The 21,411-nt window shown below is 40.4% G+C and overlaps 1 protein-coding gene across 2 annotated transcripts in view; it reads left to right on the top strand.

The window, feature by feature from the left end:
• Positions 1-21,411, top strand: part of CLYBL (citramalyl-CoA lyase) — a 166,950-nt gene that overhangs the window by 79,097 nt on the left and 66,442 nt on the right. For both annotated transcript variants that reach the window (XM_071430907.1, XM_071430908.1), the window contains exon 2: positions 8,888-9,077. In XM_071430907.1, the coding sequence (XP_071287008.1) occupies positions 8,888-9,077 (190 nt within the window). The remainder of the gene's footprint in view (positions 1-8,887; positions 9,078-21,411) is intronic.

Below are 21,411 nucleotides of genomic sequence, written 5' to 3'. Positions count from 1 at the left end.
TGTGAAGGGACCTTCAGTTTGTAAAATGTCCTCATCACAACCAAAACTATGAAGACAACAGTTTGTAATAAAAAAATCAGAAATTCTGGAAGACCCAAAGTGGATGACAAATTTCTCCTTTCTCCTGACTTCTTCAGCACTAGTATATTGACACTCCATTCATTTCCTTCTGCTAAAAATTGTCAGTCACAACTTTGGTGTAATTTTATTTCAACTCAGATATAATTCAGAAGTGGTTTTAAGGACTGTAGTGTTTTCCTTTTCTCTCACACCATGCAGACATAGATATCTAACCTACACAGGCTCTGGTGAACATAGTGACTCTCTGTGATGGATGGCAAGATCATTTTAACAGGCAGGAATGGCACTTTATTGATTCTGACTTTATCAAGTGCCTGTTTCTTACTTTGTGTATAACTCATTAGCAGCCTGCTCCTAAACTGCTCAGGAGTCTTTGGATGAGTCTGGGACTTGGACTTTAATCACAGTAATTAGCGTGGAATTTTTGAATCCCGCTCTGGATCTCGACCTTGCAGCATTTAGCCAATGCGCGCACAGCTGGGCGGTGGCCAGGGCTGCAGGAGCTCAGTGCTGGGGATGCTCCCGGTGTCCTGGTGTGGGAACCGACGCTGAGGGAATGGAGAGCAGTGGGGGAGAAAAGAGGGGGAAAACACCTTCAGTAGGAAAAGAAATTGTGCCCAAACATTGTTACTAATTTTGGTGCATGTACACCGAGATGGGTGGGTGCAAAGTCAGTGTGTGAAAGGGCTGGGGCAGATTTAGGAGCAAGGGAAGTAAGTACCTGATGGTAAGATGGAGGGGAGAGCTGGAAGAACCAAGAGTGGTTTTGCAGTGACATAAAGAATCCCTTCAAAGTTCAGCTTTTCTGCAGAGGCTACCAGGATGGGTCTGACTGTATAAAAGGGCAACCATTGCAGATTTGTGGGTTTTATATATTCACTTCCTAAGACAGATTTTGGTGTGGGATGTTCCAGGACAGCTTTTTGGTTATATGTGGTCCTCCCCCTCAACTGGAAGATTCTTAACCTCCAAAGGCATGTTTTTTCCTTTGTGCCATACAGCTCTGATAACACTTGGTGCATATTTGTCTGTACACAAAACCCAAACCCAAGTAAATCAAAACAAATCTACATCAACGTTCCATATCCAAAGCAATATCTTCTTACTTCTCAATGCATACCTTTAAAAAGGCAAATTTATGTGTATTTTTTTTCTAAATCTCTCAATGTTGGTATTGGATCTTCATCTTTATTGTGGGATGTTTTTGTTATTTAAAATGTGTTGCAAATTTCTGTTGCAGCTGCTACTTGCAATTCTGTTTAAAAAATGTAATGCAAGAGTTTCGCTTAAAAAAACATACAGCTAGACAAAATTTTGCAATATCTCTTTACAGTGTTGTAGATTTTTAAAATGCAACTTAGAAAACGAATTAGTTAAATAAATGAAAGCACTTAAAATTTTCTTAAAAACTGTCCATACTTAGCATTTATTTCTATATCTTTATATTTAGGAAGACAGAGAAATTAACTGTTATCCTAACTGCATGTTCCTTAGTGGCAAAGTGAATGTGTTACAGACAGAGTGCTTTTCCAGTGCCCTGCAGTGCTGTGGGTCTGATTAAGCAGCAGAAAGCATCCCAAGAAGCCAGATACTTTGTCAATGGCAAAAGCAAAGCGAGGTACAGCTCGGCTCGAGAGTACTTTATGGGCATGATGAGTGATTCAGGGTTATCCACACCGTAAGGAAGGGAGCAAAGCCTCAACTGTATGTCACATATGCTAAAGCTCCCCAAGACAGGACACCAATTAACCTTGGATGATAGCAAACACATACACACACAGAGGCTGCCCGAGAGGAGCAGCCTGTTGCCATTAGTAGGAAGCAGCAGCCCTTGTCACCCTGAGCCATTATTTAAATCTCTTTTAAAATTCACTTCTTAAGTCAAAGAACCGTAGCACTCTCCTCTTCCTCACAAACAGGCTATTTTTGCTGCCCTGAAAACAGGACACGTTAGTAATATGAGAAGCCAGTGGTCCTTTTATTTTTATCCTCGCTGTCTAATTTGGCCATTTTGAATTGAGAAGAAAAAAATGCCTGATCTTCAGTCAAAGCAATTTAAGGCATGATGGAGCTCAGAGTGAACCAAAACAACAGGGTCAAATGTAGTTGAAAGAACATGGTGGGGTAAATAAAAGGTCTTTTTTTTTTTTTTTACATTTAGTGCTGGTGGGAGGAGAAAGTTTGGTTAACTATTTAACCTATGATAACCTTTTATCATTTTATGGCTTAGGGGTCTGTGATTTTAAGCTTTTGCCAGTAAGTTCCTGGTTTGTACTCATCTTTCTTGTATTAATCTTTTCTCTGGAGCCCAGTTATATGACTTACATTGATTTACTGGAGATAGGGAAAATTTTCAAATAGCAGACAAAGACACGTATTTTTCCTAAAATTACTTTCCAGCAGCTTTGGATTTGGTGCTTAGTTTTCATTTCCACTCACACTTCTCTGTGTCATGATTTTTTTTCTGGATCAGTGGGGCTCTCCTTCCCCATTTGGTTCAGCTCTCTGTTTTTTGGCTATAATGCAATGTGTCCTGATCAGTTGGAGTGAGTGCTTGTGAAAGGTCACTTGGAAGCCCCCTTTTCATTTCTCCCGGCTATTTTTCCAGCAGGCAAGTGCTCTCAGGAGCAGCCCCCTCCAATCTGTCCCTTTTGATATCCAAAGCTGGTTGTTACGGGGGTTAAATTTCTTAATTCGCTGAGTTTTTGTGAGTGCTTCTTCAGCTCACCGCTCTCAGTCCCCGCAGCTGGGTGCAGACCGCCTGTCTCCCTTAGGATGCTGAGGAAGTGCTAGGGTTTATTCTTTCACCTTCTTCACTTTTGGGAGGCCAATTTTATACCTTTATGTCTTCCATCAGCTTCAGGGGAATGAATCTTCACCTTAGGTCTGTGAGACATAGTATCAGCCTTATGGTGGGAAGTTTAAAATCAGACAAAGCCTCTCCTGGTAAAGAAAACTGCTTGTCAAGAGATCTCAAACCATGAGAGCTGGTGGCTTCTGCCTGCCCTGGAAAGGGCTTAGGTTTGGGGGGGTTTCTTAATTAGTTTTTTGAGGGTCAGGAAAATGACCATACTGAGTCTGGAACAAAGGAAAAAATCAAAATGTAAAGCTGAGTGTTTGGTATGTTGATAACCCCCCAGTTTTAATTTCAACATTGGATCAGGGTTAGCGGCAGTTGTTACGTAAAGTTCCTTCCCTTACATTTTATTCAAAAGTAAATATCATAGCTCTTCACTTTCAACCTAAGTGTTTTTCTTTTTTTTTTTCTTTTTCTTTTTTTTTCTTTTCTAAAGAAGAGCTGCTTGCTTTACCCGGATTTATTTCCACCAGGAGAGCAGTAAGATTTTGGGGACCTGTATTCTGATGGTAAAGCTTGTGACATGAGCTTTTGTTTTCCATTTGAGGAAATGTTAGCATTTTTTCACATGTTAACTTTTTAACAATTACGAGGAATTCCTTTTCCTTGAAAACTGCTGTCCTTTTCTTTTTCCTTCCCTTTTCTCTCTTCTTGATATTTTTATTTCCCTTTTATATGGAGACTTGTAGATTTTGTCACTTCAAACGTTAGCTGTTCCTCCTCTTTTCTTTCACTTTACAATACACACTAGGAGATTTTTTTTTTTTGCATATTCCTTCCCTTTCTCTGTGAGATATTGTAGTTCACCAAATTTAAAACACTACAGTATTTAGAATCCCCGCAGTGCCATTTTAAGTATTTGGACCTGGAAAATGCCCCAAGTAATAACTACCTGAATTGCTTTTAATTACACAATATAGCTGCATCATTTTACTTCAGATTCTTTTTGATTGATGCTGTAAGGCAATTGTAACCATGGATGATGGGATTAAGTGCCTCTTGAAGTGACTTTAGCTTCTTGTGGGAACAAAGGGAAAGAAGAGAACACTTAGTCCCTTTTTGAGTGAACAGCCTTTTTTCACTTGCTATATAAAGAAATACAATTAACAAACATTATCCCCAGAGGTGAATTGAAATGTACATGCGGACAATAACCGCTCTTGACTGCAATTAGACATATATGATCCGAGGTATTTTGGCCATTCATTAGTGCTAATTGTTTGAGAAACAAGCCCAGAGAACAAATGATTAAAATGTTAGTGCCATAACCAGGATTATTAGCATGTGTGATAAAATGCATGCGCCGCAGCTGTACCAATAAAACTCTCCAGCGAGTCGCTTTGATTTGACAAACACTCAGCGCGGCTGCGAGCCCTCTGTATTTGCACAGGGCCTGCTGATGTTTATAACAAACAACTTGTATCTTCTTTTCTTAATTAGAAAGAATTACTATGCAAATTGTGGGGCTTTGTAATTCCATAGAAGTTTCCTTTGTTTTTGGTGGATTATTTGTGTGCGGTGGTGTGCTACTCCCCAGTAAATTCAACACAGGAAAACCATTACGTTTTCTCTGGAGTGGGTTTTTTTGCACATATTGCAGAAATAATTTGTACAATGTTTTCCTGCATCAGCTGGGTCTTTTTCTGGGGGGGTTGTGGGTCTTAGATCACTTCTGTCCTTCTTCCACAGCTCCACAGATATCATGGTGTGTAGTTACATGCACAGACGTCAAAAATACATGTGGAAATTATCCAGATTTTTTAATAGTTTTAGTGAAGTGTCTATTTACTTCATTTACTTAAATAGTACTATTACCAAGTGTGTGCTTTGCAAACACTTTGCTGACACTACGCCAAAGACTGTAGAAGGAAAGATTTGGCCTATTGAGCAGTGAATATTTTTCTATGTGTTTGGCAGATCTTCCAGGGGTGATTTGATTTAGTAAATAAACAGGGAACAGAGGCACAGGTTAAAGTGCTGGAAATCACTTGTGTGAGTACTTTACTTTGTGAGCTATAAGTTGTTGGCTCCAATGTCACTGCACAGGTGTGTGCATTTAAGTATGTGTATGAGCAATGCTGGAATGTGAAAATGCAGTTTACAGCAGGGAAATTTGCATAATTTGGGGTAATTTCACTGTTCACAGTCATGCTGTATGGCTGCCATTGCAAACTGCAGTGTCTCTTAGTAGTCAAATAGGTTTTCATTTCTCCTTCCTGAGGATGACCTATTCACTCTTGGGTGGAATAGTTCTCAAAGGACCATGAGAAACTTTAACTTGCCAGCTACTTTTACATATTTGATGAAGACTTTAGTAGAGTGTTATGTTTGCTGAAGAAATTTAGTTTTATTTCCAAGACCCAAGAGCACTCAGCATGCTGCCAGATGCTATGAATGAAAATATGCTGCTGTAAAACAATTTAATGAGCATTACCCAATAGCCTAGTCCTTGTTTTAACTTACAGTGCTTAAAGGAAGAAACATTGTCTTAGCAAATTCACTTGGCTTTTGTCCATGTGTTTAGTTTAAAGCATAGTCAAGCTTAGTTTGAATCATTAAAATACTTGGAGCCAGGAAACATATGTAAGATTTTCCTCCTCTTTATGGCATAGGGTTAACAGTATAATCGAGACTGCAGTGCTGTGTAGGTTTTTTGTCCTAAAAAAGCAACTGCTGGGGATTTTTTCATTCTATCAACATAACAGAAGTCAAGATAATCAGGGGAGTGTTTCCTACCAGAGTTGCTAACTGCTCATATACAGAGCACCCCAAGCCTTGCCAGTGTTTAAAATAAGTCTATAGACAAATGGATCTATTAATTAATCCATGTGTTCCTCTACTTTTTTATTGTAGAACATAAAATATTACTTTGCAAGCAAAATGCACAGTGCTGATTAAAGAATAGATGTAAAAGAATTAGCATTGATACCATTTACTGCTGTCATACTTAAAGATAGGTATGATGTTGATTTTGAAAACTCTTATTTTATATTAATATTTCTAGAGCTCTTAGTTTTGAAAGAGGAAGGATTCTGTGTTGGTCCACTGACACCATCTCCTGCTGTATATATTTTTTTCCTGGCTGTACTTTTTGAAAAAATTATTTCTTCTTCAAGATAGATAGATATCTCTTGCTAAGATATCCCATAAAACTAATAATTTGACACATTGATGGTGTATTTTTTATAATAATTCATGTCCTGAGAAACCTGTTATTTGAGCCCATGTGGTTACAAAGATGTTTAGCTGAGGGGGAGATAGCAATAGTCACCAGGCAGTAGCATTTCCAGCATTAAGCCTATTAAGTGATGGTGTTTTAATGGATTAAGTCTATCACTTCTGTGGAGTCAGGTGGTCTGCTGAGGAAGCTGTACTGCTCCTCCATCTAAACACAAGTTCATGGACCTGGCTGGTGACACCTGACTAAATCCGGTCTGCAGGTATTGGTGCTTTCACCTACACAACACTACACACCATTGTGTGTAGTATGCAGAGCAGGGCTGCCTTCATGGGGCTTGCAGCAGTGAAAGGGAAAACGGCTGGTCAAACAGCCCTTGGTTTGATGACAGCCCAGAAGAAATCCTGGGAAACATGTGTGACAGAAGATACATCTCATCTCAGCATGCTCTGAGATTATGGTGTTAGCCATGTCTATCAGGTTTCTGGCAGGTTGGAGGGCTGGTGAGAGGCAGTCATTAAGGGTGCTTCGGGGGCTGCTTGGCTCCAGGCTGGAGTTAACTATTAATGGGCTGAGCTCTTTGGCTCCTTTGTGCCCTTGGGAACCACAAGGCTGAAGCCATCAGAGAAAGAGAATAGAAACTAATCACTTTTGTTCCCTCATACATGTTATGGGAAGGACTGCAGACTTTACTGACCTCTGTGTCACACTGAAAAAAGATCCTCCTCTTTCTATTTGAGATAAACTACGCATCCACCTCGTCCTTGCTCTCCCAAAGTGTACTACTGCAAGAAAATGAGATTAAGTGGGTTTGTCTAGCAGCCACTTGAGTTGCCATGAGTTCTGTTACCATCCCCACTTCAGCCTGAAGTAGGGAACGTGAAGCAGCTTGTGAGAGAGAGGCAAAGAGAGTACTTTGGAGGGGCTCAGTGGATATCACTGGCATATCTCCAGGTGTTGATAGGACCTCCTACACCTGAGTCTTGAAGCTGTTGCTGTCATTAACAAGGGTAACACCAGCACTTTTTATAGAATAATGTCTATTTAACTGCCAAGCTGTCCCATTTCTTAAACTGAATTAAGCATTACCAGGTATGTTGCAAAGAAGAGCCTGGCAATAGTTTTTGTAGGCTCTTAAAGTGGATCCACACAGGATATGCAGAGATGCAGCAGATGAGATTATGGAATCCTTCTCCTTTTCAATTTTGTTTACTGAGGTAAAATGTGATAAAAGCTTTTTTCATATTTTTAACCCAACTCTTATATTCAGCTTTAAGGGGGCACACTCTAGGGGAAGAGAGGGTTCTTCAACAGATTCAGGTTAGAAAGGCAAGTATTACAGTGGTCTGTCAGTGACATGCCACACTGGCTCTGATTTAGATTGACTGAACTCATTTCCAGGCATTTGAGAGTGTTAGTTGTGTTTCCTTTGAAGAAAACCCACATGTGTGTGTAGCCATGTGTCATCCAAGTCTAGCAACTTGGGCAGCATTATTAAGAGGGGCACAGGGAAATGCATGGGTCCCTGACATGATGTGATAATGACATGTTCAGCATGGTGCTAGGAAAGCTTTGCATTATTCAAAGTGCTGAATAATATACATGATAATGCATAATGGTGTTATATGGTAGGATTATTTTGTAGTGTGAGTGTCTTGTGCTTAATATGAAGGTAAATTGTATTATTTTGTCCTCATCTTTGATGTAGCAGAATAGGCCGGGGGGTACAGCATGCAGCAGGAGGAACAGGAACAGGCAAGGGGTTTTTTTGGAAGGCCAAGAAACACAGTGGCACCCTCTATAATTTATTTCTCTATGCTTGTAATTATGGAGCAAAGCAAGCTCCCCACAGCACTGAAGAGCAGCCTCCTCTGGCAGCCTCCAAGTGCAGCAACCCAGCTCCTGCCTGGAGCAGGTTAGCTGGGCCCTCACCAGGAATGGTGACCACCCCAGACTCACACCTATGGGCCACAAGGATGTTATCCTCTCAAGCCATGTGGCACCAAAGGCTCACACCTGCACTGAAGTGTGGTGCACAAAGCATTTACACATTTTAAAAGACACCACAGCCAAAAACCTGCTGCTGATGCTGCTGTTTGTGAACTCTGCCAATGGAAGTCTGTGCTGTGGATATGAAGGTCTGAAGAGAGTAGCGAGGTTCCACACTGCCTGGGGTTTTCATTCTTTTTTCTTCATTTCCCCCTCCATCCATTTTGCTTATTTAAAATTTGCATGCAAATACATTTGTTGATATAATGCTAAGGTTGCAAAATGAACTTCACAAACCTGTGTTTGTTTTAACCAGCACCCCTGCTTCATTCACAGCATGGCATCCAGCTCCTGGAGGAAATGTAGCAGATAGCAGCTCCTCCCCAAAGCAGTCTTGATCCATTCCCAGCACCGTCTGCATCCTACAGAGGAGACTTATGACAGGGAAAAAAAACCAACCACCACCCTTCTGTATTTCATACTTGCTGTAGCACCCAGAATAAGCAATGTAATTAAAGCTACATGGATAAACCTTAGCCCTGGCAGGTCTTCAATTATGATTAAGTTTGCAACTTCTATTGAACACAGTGGTTTTGGAGTTTTATATTGTAATTAACTGTAATACTGATATGTCCCTAACTTGTCTCTTCCGAAGGGAAAAAATATGCAAGTAGCCCAAAACCAGCCACTATCTAGGTAGGAATGTTTTGCTTTTAAAATACAGTCAAGTATGATTTACAGCACTGCTGCCAATAGTCTAATTTCAACAATATCCTTTACAGGGTGGATTCTCTTCTGCCAGCTGGTGTTCCTAAGCTTAGTTATCGCTTTACATCATCACACAAATATGTTCCCAGACGGGCTGTGCTCTATGTACCTGCGGATGATGAAAAGAAGATAAGAAAAATCCCATCACTAAATGTAGATTGTGCAGTGTTGGACTGTGAAGATGGTGTGGCTCTGAACAGAAAGGTAATTAAAAATTATCTGTGTGATATAATCAGCACTAAAGAGAACTTGTGGAAAAACATTGCCTTTGCCTTGAGGAAGTGACAACCAGAAAGACAAAGATAACTCTTAAGATATACAGAGTAATGTCACAGTGATAGGCTTTGTGAAGGTGTTGGGAAAATCTGGTTACCCAGAACTCAAAGAGATCCCGTGTGAGTAAGCAGGGAGGGAGTTTTGCAGGAATACAGAACTTGGCATAAGCTGTCATCACAGAAGAGTGGGAGATACTGTTATTATTGCAACACATTTCTTAGGGAAGAGGAAGAAACAGTCTGTAAGAAGAGAAGTGGGAAAGGAAGCGTTAGTTCAGAATCACCAGGTGGGCAGTTTGTTATTGAAATAAAAGCATCTTCAGATTATGAGCAAAACAGCATGAGTCTGTTTGGTGCATGAGCCTTAGGGTGTTTGGAAAGATATACTTCCTGAAATTTTGGGGGGAAATGCTGTTAGGGATGTTTCTCAAGGAAGCAAAAGTTAGATCCCAAGCATAATCAGTGTTTGGAATGGGGATGGAGAGCAGAGTGGGAGATGGATGTAGATGTGTCAAGTACCTGTGCCAAGTTTTTGTTAACATTAAACTGTGGAAAAAGAGAGAATGATCTAACATGCATTCAGTTTTGCTTGCAAACAAAATTTTTTTAAAACATATGGAAGTAACCATTTCAGTACGTTCCATGTCTTAGAACCATAGAATTATTGGAAAAGACCTTTAAGATCACTGAGTCCAACTTTAAAAATAACTGCCAAGTCAGCCATCTTAAACAATGTATATGAGAAATTGGTGCAAATGTTTCCTAACGAAAGCTATTTCTCAACAGGAATGTAAGTTTGCTGTCACATTATTTTCATATTTGCTGGTTTTCCCAACTGTGTCTCCATGCTTCAGACTACAGCAAGCAGTGTTAAGGGTTTGAGTTTAAGTATCTTGTCCAGAAAATTAGAAAAAAAGACTTCAGAATTTTCCCATTTCCTTTCAAAATGTGGATGAAGTTTTATTATTTTCTTTTTCTTGTGAGTTAATGCTTTCCACAAGGACTCTCTTGGATAGTGCTTTCTTTAACCTTCCGCTCTTTTCAGGTATGTTGGAAAGGAAAAATTTTACAGAGTTTGTATGTACCTGTTTTAATTCTGAAAAGTGAAAGTAGCACTGCTGGATGTTCCTGTGTGCTGCTGAAGATGATTGGAAAGCATTTTTCAGTTGCTAAAATTCAGCGTTGAAAGACTAGGATTATATCTCCTGTCACAGTGAATTAGTATTGTTTCATCACCTTTCAGAGGCTGCTGCTGTATGATACAAGACATAGTTGTGTATAAAACTGAAGTATTTTTAGGTGCAGCTTAATTATATCAAATAATTTATAGCATAAGCATTTATTTGTAATAAACAATGACAGAAAACAAAATTTTATGGTCAAGACAACAAAGTTGACAGTAGCAATTTCTCAAGGGTGGTAAAATTCTAGCTCTGTTAAAGTGAAGTTGTGCCACTGGGTATAAGATTTCAAGGAAATTAGGGGGAAAATTGGTAATGGAAACTTGAGATGACAGATGAGCCCCTGCCTCAGCTTAAATGCAAAAAAAAAAGCAGACAGGAGGTAGAAGTGGGGACAAGCTACCAAGAAATAACAAAGTGTGGTCCAGGCTTGTAGGAGCAGAATGAGGAAGTTCAGAGCTTGTCTGGGATCAAAACTGGTGTTGATGAGCAGGGATGAGCAGGACAGCAAAAATGGCTACCTCAAGTTTATCAGCAGGAAAAATGAGAATGAAAACCAGTCAAATGGATGCACTGTTCCATGAAACTGCAGGCTTTACTGTCAGAGCCTGCCCAGTCTCAGGCCTGGAAGCAAAACTCTGGGGAGGGAGGGAGCAGCCACAGTAGGGGAGGATGGAGTTAGGGTCTATGTAAATAAGCTGCTCTGTGGGACCAGACAGGACACACTGGAGGCCTCTCAGGGAGTTGTCGTGTGTCATCACGAGGCTGCTGTCTGTCATCCCTGAAAGATCAAGGCTGGGGGATGTTCCCAAAGCCTGGAGAAAGGCACCTCTGCCCAGAAGGCCTGGGTGCAGTTGTACAACAAGCTGCACAGGGTCACTGGTGTGTCCTTGCAGCACCAACCATCCCCAGGGCTGTGCTGGCACAGCTGCACCCAGCAGGTCCAGGGAAGGGCTCCATCCCCTGCACTTGATTCTGACAGTCTCTGTGTGGAGTCCCTGTGCCAAGCTGTGGATCCCAGGACAAGAGAGAGGCTGACCAATGGCAAGGAGCCCATGAAGGGCCATCAGGCTGGTCGTGGCACAGGAGGAGAGGCTGAGGGGCTGAGTTTCTTCCTCTTGGAGATGAGATGGCTGAGTTGGGTCTTGATGGGCACTTTGCTTCCTGAGGGGAGCTGAATGGGTGCAGAGCCAGACTCTTCTCAGAGGAGCTCAGAAATGAAAAAGAAAAAAACTGGGTACAGGTTGCATGAGGGGAGATGCTGACTGGAGACAAGGGAAAATATTTTCCCCACGCAGGTGGTCAGAGGCTGGAAGAGATTGTCCATTGGTGGTGTATCCTCCCTCCCTGAGGAGCCTTGGCTGGATGAAGCTGTGATTGGCCTGGTGTAGAGCAGTAGTTAGTCCTGCTTTGAGGTGGTCTCCTGAGATCTCTTCCAACCTGAATTAGACTCTGTGACTGCATGATTTAGTAGAGAAGCCTAATTCAAAGTGATTGGAAGTTTGAATTTCATTTTTAGATCTGCCACAGATACTCAGGAAGAGTTTGAGTCATAGGTTCTATGAATGTGAAGCTGAAATTCTTATTGCTCTTGCAGCTTAATTTATTAATGTTCATGAGGTGTTTGGAGACTTTGTGTGAAAGATATGTCAAGAATATGCATTGAAGTACAGTGTTCAGTGGCCCATTGCAAATGGGTCATTTCAAGCTGAGGGGAAAAAACCCACTAGGAAACACAGCAATGCTGAGTCTGTCCTTTATTCATTCTTCTCAAATAGTACTGATGAATTTGACTATTTATTGCTGTGTCTTATAATACTTAAAATGCTACGTATGGACTTCTTTCAAATTGCTGCAGAATTTTTGAATTTGGGGAAAACCAGGACCTGGCTGAAGGTTCACAGTGCCTTGGGCCAAACCTGCCTGTCTACAGGTCTTCATTTGCAGGAAGTCCAAGCAGCAAGCTTGAACCACATCTAATGGGTCAATTTTAACAAGATTCTGTGTGGTTTATATTAGGATTAAGTTAAAATTTGACAGATCGATAAACTGGAATGTCAGCGGCCCTATTTGCTTGCTCATTCAGAAGGAAACAAGGAAGATGAGCTTCCTGTTACTGAAACTGATAACATTTGTAAAACTGCATTTGGTTGCAGTAGCAGCTTTTGAAGCTGTGGCCAGAAAAAAAAAAAAAATTAACTATTTTCTATGCAGTATTTTCTCTCAATGAAGTTCTGAAAGACTTCCTTCCCTGTGCCTTACCCCCACAATTATGTTTTCTAATGGCTGTCAGAGAGCACCAGAAGGGGGGAGCCCATACCCATACCCTAATCCCCTTTACCATTTCCGTGCCTGCATTTCTTACCTTCAAGAACTACAACATTGACCACAACTTCAGGTGTCATCTCTTTCCCCTTCTTTTGAATCTTATTGAATCTGATATTTTGACTAAACCAGAAAAACACAGAAAATCTCACAGCATTCACAAGGAGAAAATACTTCAGTGAATTTTCTGAGGAAAACCAGTGGGAAGAAATGGCTAATAAGCAAAGTTGTTATAGTGTGCTGAGTACTAACCCTGAATGTGGGGTTACACCTGATCCTGGTATGAGTAGCACAGGGGCTTTTGCAACACCTTTGGGACCAGGCAGAGCAGTAGGAGGGCTTCAAAAATTCAGAATAGGAAAGGTGATAGGGAGATATGCTGATGTTGCTGAAAATATATTTTACAGAGGTAGCATTAGTCTTGCTGAACATACCCTACATGCCATGCTGTTCTCTAATCCTGGTTGGGGATCCACATGCTGTTTTTACAGGTTCAGATGCATAGTGCCATATGATGTAGACTGTCAGCTGCCTCTCAAGGTTTCTGACTCTGTAACACTTTGGGTATTTCTACAGAAAAACAGAGATTTAAGTTTTGGTTGTGGAAACAATTGAATATTAGTAAAGGGAAGTTACCTTCCCTGAGGTACTATTCACAGACAAAGATATGATTTCTTTGCAACTGATGTGCATGTGCATTTTAAAGAAATTAGTCAGAATTACGAGCTTGGTGATATTTTAAAGTGTACAGTTCAAATAAAAATTCTAAAACTATAAAATTAGAAATAATACAGATTGTAGTGTTAATATATCACAAATGCATCACACTCTTAGAGACAAAAATAGCTTGTATCTATTTCAGCTCTTCACAGGAAAAGGTCTGAATATGCTTTCATTTTGATTCTAAAAATTAAAAAGGTTTTAAAAATGGCTGCATTGATATGCTTGTATGAATCATATAAGCCAGCAAGCCGAATTGCATCTTATGAAAGATCTCTGTGTAGGAGCTGAGCTGTCTCAAGTGCTCTCAGCCAAGCCAGCAGTCCCTGCTGTAGCTTTCCTCTGTAGAGCTGCATCACTCACTGTGCTTGTAGGTCAGGTGGATCTATTATCAGGTGGAAAAGTTCTCTCTTCCTGTTGGAGTAAGGAAGATTTCCATGTCAGTGCATTCATTTTCCAAGGACACAGTAAGCTGAGATTTTGTAGTTACTTCCCATGGGTTATGTAAAATTACCACCCCTACAAGAGAGTTTTCTAGAACTGTCTTTTTTCCAGCATGATCCTGTCTTGGTGGTGCTGTTCTTCAGAGCATCTGGGAGGTGTTAGCTGCCAGGTCAGCCTAGCAAGAGAACAGTTGGGGTTGTTGCTATAGCCTTTATATCTCTTTCTGAGTCCTTGGCAAGAGTTTTGGAGAATTTTAATGCCTCCAAATCAATGCTATTTGTGGCTTTATCTTGTTTGTGGTTTGCAGGGTGGTTTTGAAAAACTGGGATAATACAGTACACTCTGCAGCTCCCTTCAGTGTGCCATCAGGCCAGGCAGGGCACAGTCCCTCCTGCCAAAGATGACCTTTGAAAATTCTCTCAGGCAAATTTTGAAAGTGATAGGATTTGGCCTTTTCTTTCCATGGGGAACGCCAGCGTTATAATTAAGAATCAAAACAAAGCCCCATGTTCCCTCTGCTCATGTTTTTTTTTGTATCAGAGGTGTAAAAGCAATCCCTTGGAGTGTACATATGGCTGAGAAACGTCTGTGCACTCCTCTGACATAAAATACTTGAATACAGGAAATTTTATTGTTGATCCTTGGGAACTATATGGAGCTCATTCATCCAATAAAAAATTATTGATATTCAGGGCTTCACTGTAAAATTATGTCAGACTGATTAGAGTTTAATCTCCTAAGCTTTATTTAATGTGAATCATCATTATGCCGCTTTGTCTCTTTTAGAAAAACGTTGCTCTCTCCTCCAGCACTTAAACAAGAGTAGCTGGGGAAGAGAAAGCCTCAGCTTTGTCCTCTGAGTCTCTCCTGTTCTTCCCAGTTTCCTCAGCAGTGAGGGGAAGTTTGGTTGTGTTAAGAGGAGGTATAGGGAAGGACCTATTTTACTAATCCGAAGCATGTCCTCTAAGAATCATAGCATAAATGTGTTCCTACCTAACATCATGGAGCCACTTAAAACTCATTGTGCTGTGTCATGGGAGAAGGAAAAATCAGTTAATTCTTTTGAATTGTCTGTTTTTAAAGATAGGATTAAAGCCTGGCCACCTTTCAAAGTGTTCCATTATGAATAACACATATGTAAGAGATGACTCTTAGTTCATTACAGTCAAGAGCAGATCATCCACAAACATGCTGATTTTATGGAGATTTCTCCCTGTGAGAATGCCTCTTCCATCTCTCTAGTGATCTCATCCTGGGGTCAGAACAAACAGCACTCCATCCAGAGAGAGGGCATCCTTGCCTACCATTTTCCCCTTAATCTGAGACCTTCTGACCTTTTTAGTCCTTATCATTGATGACAAGAGGCTCTTGCATATAAAACAACACTTCAACTAAATTCGGGGGTGGAGATAAATACATAAAATGGGTCAGCGTGGTATACAAAAAAAATGTGAGGCTTTCTTTGTTGAGATGCATTTCCTTATTGATGTTATTGAAGGATTTTATAGTATTAGTGGAAGAAAGCTCCAGTTGGTTTCCATAAATCTCTAGTTACTTCAATTAAACCCAACAGTTTTCCTGTATTATATGATGATAATCTCTCTCTTTTTTTTTTTAATAAAGCTGTGTTGGTTAGGATTTATCAATGCTGCAGGTATTTTTCTAGGCTCATAGTGAGACTGTTAGCTAGTACTTCATAGGCACAGTTGCATGAAACATTGATAACTAGGTTATTTTACCAGGTCTTTGCTTTATTTATAATAAATTAGTACTGTACCTAATTGTATTCCTCCTACAGGGAGAAGGCTTGCTGATAAAGTGTGTAGAGAATGATTAAATGTACACAGGCGCATGGTAGGGTGACTTCTTTTCAAAAGATGCACAAAATTAAAATGGGAATGCTGCTTTCCCCACTGGTTTGCCATTATTAAAAGTCTGAGTAGCATGGGAAATTTCTTCTGTAGGAATTGGGGAGTCCAAAAGTCTCTCTGGTTTATCGTAGGGGAGCTGAACTGTACGGTGAAACTCTGCAAGGCCTTTTTGATCCTTGAAGAGTTCTGATGAATATACATTTTTATGAAAGTTGTAAAGTGTTTTCATTTCCTCATTAATCCCACCATGGTCCTGGAAGAACTGCCACTCCTGAGTACTGACTGTGACAATAAAAGTTTTTGTTCCTATTGTTTTACTCTACAAGCCAATCATCTTCCTTACATAAAGATTTGAGGATTCGTAAGGAGATCTCAATATTCAGCAATTTTCTTCTTAATGAGCTCAGTAATGGCTGTTTCTCTTCGAGCAGAGTCTTTGAATTGCCAGTTATTTCTTTTCCACTGATTCAGATGTATCCAATTAAGTTTGACTTGGACATGTACTGATGTAACCATTACTGCTGACAGAATGGTGTCTAGAAACTTAGGGAAAATGTCTTGGCTCAGTATTAATGGGGATTTCAGACAGGAATACATTAATAGACCTGGAAAAATATTTGAGAACATACATTTAATGTTTGTAGGGACTTGTAAGTCACAGTCCTTCCCTTTTTGTATAGTCCACTGTCTGCAGGCACATCAGCACACCTGGGTACTAAAGGCTAACTGCAGGACTAGAATGGGTTGCTACACATTTCTGGACCAACTTTCAATATTTCATCTGTTCCTGTAGCAGGAAGGACCTGCCTGCACAGCCATTGAGCTCCTATCATTTAGTTAGAAGGGAGCTGTTGAGTTTCAAGTGTGCTACAGAAAACCAAGCTAAAACTAAAAAGTTCAGTTTACATGGGTAGCTGAGAAACAATCTGAGGGATCAAATTTGGGCACTTTTTTGTATGCAAAGCCATGTGTGTGTTGTGTTGTGTTGTGTTGTGTTGTGTTGTGTTGTGTTGTGTTGTGTTGTCAGGGCTCCAATGGGATGAGGAAATGATAAAGGTACCCCGTCTCATTCACAGGGGTACTCAGCACTTAACACCATTTGCTCCAGATCTCCTTTGCTTTTTTTCTTTTTTTTGTTGGCAATGAGCAGGCATTGGAATGTGTTTGTTTATCCAAGTTTCTATTGCAATTAATCTTGAAACCTATAGTAGAGGAAATGTATTTGAATATCTGTATAGAGGCTTTGCCCCGGAGGTCCTGGTTGCCCTTGATGGGCTGCAGCTGTGATGCCCTTAATTGGGCTGCAGCTGTAACCAATGAAGATTACTGGGATAAAAGGGGGCGGTTTAGCTAGTCAGAGAGAGTCTTGGGGGGAGGTTCTGCCTGAGAGAGAACTGCATGCAGAAGAAGGAGTCAGTGAAGACCTGCAGCCATGAGAATACACCAAAGAGGTATGGACTTTAGAAATCTGATAGCAACAACAATATGGGACTCTAGAGAAATAGAACAAGAATGTCTGGTGACCCCAATGTGATAGTTAGCAGAAGATAAGACAGCTGAGAGCTGTGGTGGCCAAGAGCTGTGACAGAGCAGCCAAGAGCTGTAGTGATATTTGGTAGAGGATAAGACAGCTGAGAGCTGTGGCAGCCAAGAGCTGTGACAGAACATAGCCTTTGGGTCAGGGAGCTGTGAAAGAGTATGGCCTTTGAGCAAGGAGCTATGTGTGTTGTACATAGCCTGTGAGTCATGGAGAAATGTATGCATTGTATTTGAATATCTGTACAACTGATAACTTATGTAAAAGAAAAGGGGGAAATATAGTAGAGGAAATGTATTTGAATATCTGTATAGAGGCTTTGCCCTGGAGGTCCTGGTTGCCCTTGATGGGCTGCAGCTGTGATGTCCTTAATTGGGCTGCAGCTATAACTAATGAAGATGACTGGGATAAAAGGGGGTGGTTTAGCCAGTCAGAAAGAGCCTTGGAGGAGTCCTGCCTGAGAGAGAACAGCATGCAGAAGGAGTCAGTGAAGATCTGCAGCCATGAGAATACACCAAAGAGGTATGGACTTTAGAAATCTGATAACAACAATATGGGACTCTAGAGAAATAGAACAACACCAGAAACCTAGTCTTGAACTTCAGATTTCATTGTGCTTTCATAGCCAGTAGTCCACCCTGCTTATTCTTCCTCATTGCAAGGCCCACACTTTGAAAACAGAGTGGCAAGTGAAGCGTGAGGGAACCAAGAGACCCTCATCAACAGGGATATGGACCAGAAAGTGGTAGGACACACAGAGAATACAGCCCTTGCCCTCTTTGGTAAACTTGTCTACAAGGTATCTCTATGGTCACAGGTAGTGGTACAGTGGCCCTGTGGTCTGATTTGGGCAAGATAGGTAGGGAAGGAAAGGTGGAAATGCATGGTACTTTTCCCAGTGCATTGGTGCCATCAAAGCTGGACGGGTCCCACTGAAGAGAAGAACCTCAGAGATACTCAGAAGATTATGGGGAAATCTGTGGTTTATTTTCCAGGCTGTTTAAACAATTCCTGTTCACCTGGGGTTTAGTAGTGTTATTAGGTAGCAACACAAGAAAATGTGGTGAGATGCTGGGTAAGAGAAAAGAATTTTTGTTGTCAGATGGAGAAACAGCATAACCATACATGTGGAAGTTGCAGGTGAAGGTGTTTGTTGTCATGGCTAGGCTTGGGAATCTTGGCAAGTGTTAGCTGCCAAGATACCCAAAAAACCATGATGTTTAACATCTATATCTTTGGGTTCATCTACTATTCTTCTGGAGACCAGATTAAAGGATCCTAGTGGTGGGAACTAAACCACCAGTGCCTATGCAAAAGCCTCATTTCCTTCCACTGTATGACCAAGAGTCCACAACACTGACAACGCTATGGATTCTCTGTCCTTATTCAGATAACATTTCACATTTCATGAATTAAGGACATTTGTGTCTAAATGAGTAACTCAGAGTTAAGCCCTTAGGGAATTTGAGCTTCTTCCTCCCATACACCAGCAAATATTGAATTGAAGACATGTGAACTGTGCTAGTTGTGAAATAAGCAGAGAACCATCTAAAACCAGCCTTTTATTTCCACCATGAATCAAACCCATGCCATGACATCCCTTTAACTTAGAGTGGAGTAATTTGTCTCTGTTCAACAGAAGACAAAACACATGGATTATGATTTCCTAAAGCCCTGGTTTTTACATATTCTGTGAATTACTTTCCTCTCCAAATTGTGAATGATTGTAGAGCTCTGCTTTATACACCAAAAGAAAACACTTTCATGGAACAAGCTGATACCCAAAATCTCTGGCTCACTGACAGTGGAGGGCATCCAGAGCCACAAATCTAATGTGCACTCACATACAGAATAGAACACAATATGCAAGTATTGCAATTTTTCTAGTCCCTGTTGTAAAAGCCATAACAAATGGGGATGGAGCATTAGGAACTATGTGCATTTTTTTATTCCCATCTAAACCTGCACAGCTCTGCTGGCTCCACAGTATGCAGTAGGCTCCAAGGGCATGAAAGCTCTTAATGCATCCTTAGGTCACACATTGCTGTGCCCAGAATTTGGGGTCCAAGCAAGAAATTCTTCTACAAAGAAGTGAAAAACTTGCCAGTTTTATTATTATTATTATGAGTAAGTCAAAACATCCAGCTGCATTTGAAAAGTTGCTGTTTTGACAGTGTTTTTTATAGCTGTATGGAGCATGTGCAGTTGTTATCGTACCTAAATGTGCTGTCCAAAGCATAGTGTATAACTCTCCAAAAACAAGTGTACATGTCTGCAAATCCAGCCTGCCACAGATTTGGATGTTAATTTCAGCTGCTTTGCTGAGGTTGCTCATCTTTCTTTTTGGCTGTAATATCACAAAATGAACTGCCTTTTTGTCTATCAATAAGGAAATTGATAAGCTGACTGTGGAGTCTGATCAGCACTTTGCATCTTTTTGAAAGTATAAATGAAATTCTCGTGTTTTCTGAGTCTGACTAACAATTTCTATCTTTAAGGCAGCTTGGTTGCTCTGAGATTGCTGCTTTAACTCCTGCATAACATAGTGCTGCCTGCTGTGGGTCGCTGTAATGGCTCTTTTGCTATCCTTCTTTCACGGCAGTGCAGTAGGGCTACCCTCTCCAGAACAATGTACTTACCAGTTATTTCAAGACTGGGAGAAAATAATTATAAATACTTTTCTTTATTTTGATCACTGAGCTCCAGAAGACCATAAATCCTTGTGTTGTTCCTCATTTGGGAGCAAATGGTTATAAAGATCCTGGCTGTTCATTTTAGGATGATTATAAACCATGACTTGCTCATTCTTTCCTCCTAACTTGTTACAGCCTCTTGCTAGATTGCCTTAAAATAGCTGCTCCTATGCCAGACTTCAGATAACTTTATCTTCTGAGGTTTCACAATACAATTGTGCATTAAAAGGGGATATGTGGAACAAATTGGTATTTTCTTCCAGCTTAGTCAGGTTATTTGGTTACATTTTAAGCTTTGATTCCGCACAGACCAAATCTTCCACTCATTAACCAATTATTTTTAAATAGAATATTTATAGATCATAATTTAGTATGCATTTTCTTGAGAAAAAGGGCAAATTAATACATGTAAACATGGATGAATCTATTTAAATACGCTGTCCACAAAATCCTTACAATATGTAAACAACATTTGTTATGCCTTGGAGATAACATATGATTGGACTCACGAGACCCTGTTTATCCTACCAAACATTTTCTTTTATAACTTCAAAGGGAATTTTATATATTTATGGCAATAGCAGGGTGTTAAGTGCAGCTAGACAGAAATTATACCTCAGCTATTTAGTTAATGCCAATAGGGATTAAATTAGATTTTATAGCTGTTAGTAGAAGTCTGTTTTGTAGCTAACAAGTGGGATTTTTAAATCCTGGAAAGCATAATCCTATTATAAAACTGGCAGCTGAATTAACATTATCTAGGAAGCAAGTCTTCACGGATTAACATTTTTTGACATTAACAAAGAAAAACTAATGCTACAGGGATATTAGATGCTTTTCCCAAAAGTAGGAAAAAAAAGAAAGTGAATATAGGACAAGATAAATGGCACAAATAGTGCAGGAGGGAAAAATGGAGTGAAATATGCATGAGGTGAAATCTGGGAGTGGTCATGTTCTGCCTCAAATACAAAGGAAATACATTGAGTAGGAAGAGATACCACAATTGATAATTCATATATAACCCACACATTGATTTGTACGTGCCTTGAGGCTAATTCTCAGTTATCCAAATGAGCATGGGACAGCCACAGAGGCCTTCTCCTGGGAGGCTGCCTCTGCATTCCAGCTGTAGGAAGACTGACAGCAGTGCAGAAGGAACATTCATCCCTTTACTGAAAGGCCCATCAAGCTGTTCCACAGAGACCCTGATGGAGTTCTCCTTACACACTCTGAAGAACAGTTCTGGGACAGTTGCTGCAGGCAGTGGAACAGGGTATGAGTGGGACAATGAACTTGCTTGTCCTGCAATACATAAACTGAATAGCTATAAGGGTATGTACTATGTCATATTTCAATTAAAAAAATCTTTGTCCACATCATAGTTGCAGAACAAAACTTTTATTACCTAAAATTGTGAATTATGCATCTCCTGTAAATTATTTTAAATCTTCTGTGGTTAGAATCCAAGTCTTTACCTAATCACAGCTGCAGC

This window comes from Agelaius tricolor, unplaced genomic scaffold (genome assembly GCF_023055355.1).
Source record: "Agelaius tricolor isolate 1412-34295 unplaced genomic scaffold, bAgeTri1.0.p SCAF_7, whole genome shotgun sequence".
Classification (NCBI taxonomy): Eukaryota; Metazoa; Chordata; class Aves; order Passeriformes; family Icteridae; genus Agelaius; species Agelaius tricolor.
The sequence above is the reverse complement of the archived record's forward strand: the minus strand, read 5'-3'. Positions and strand labels throughout refer to the sequence as shown.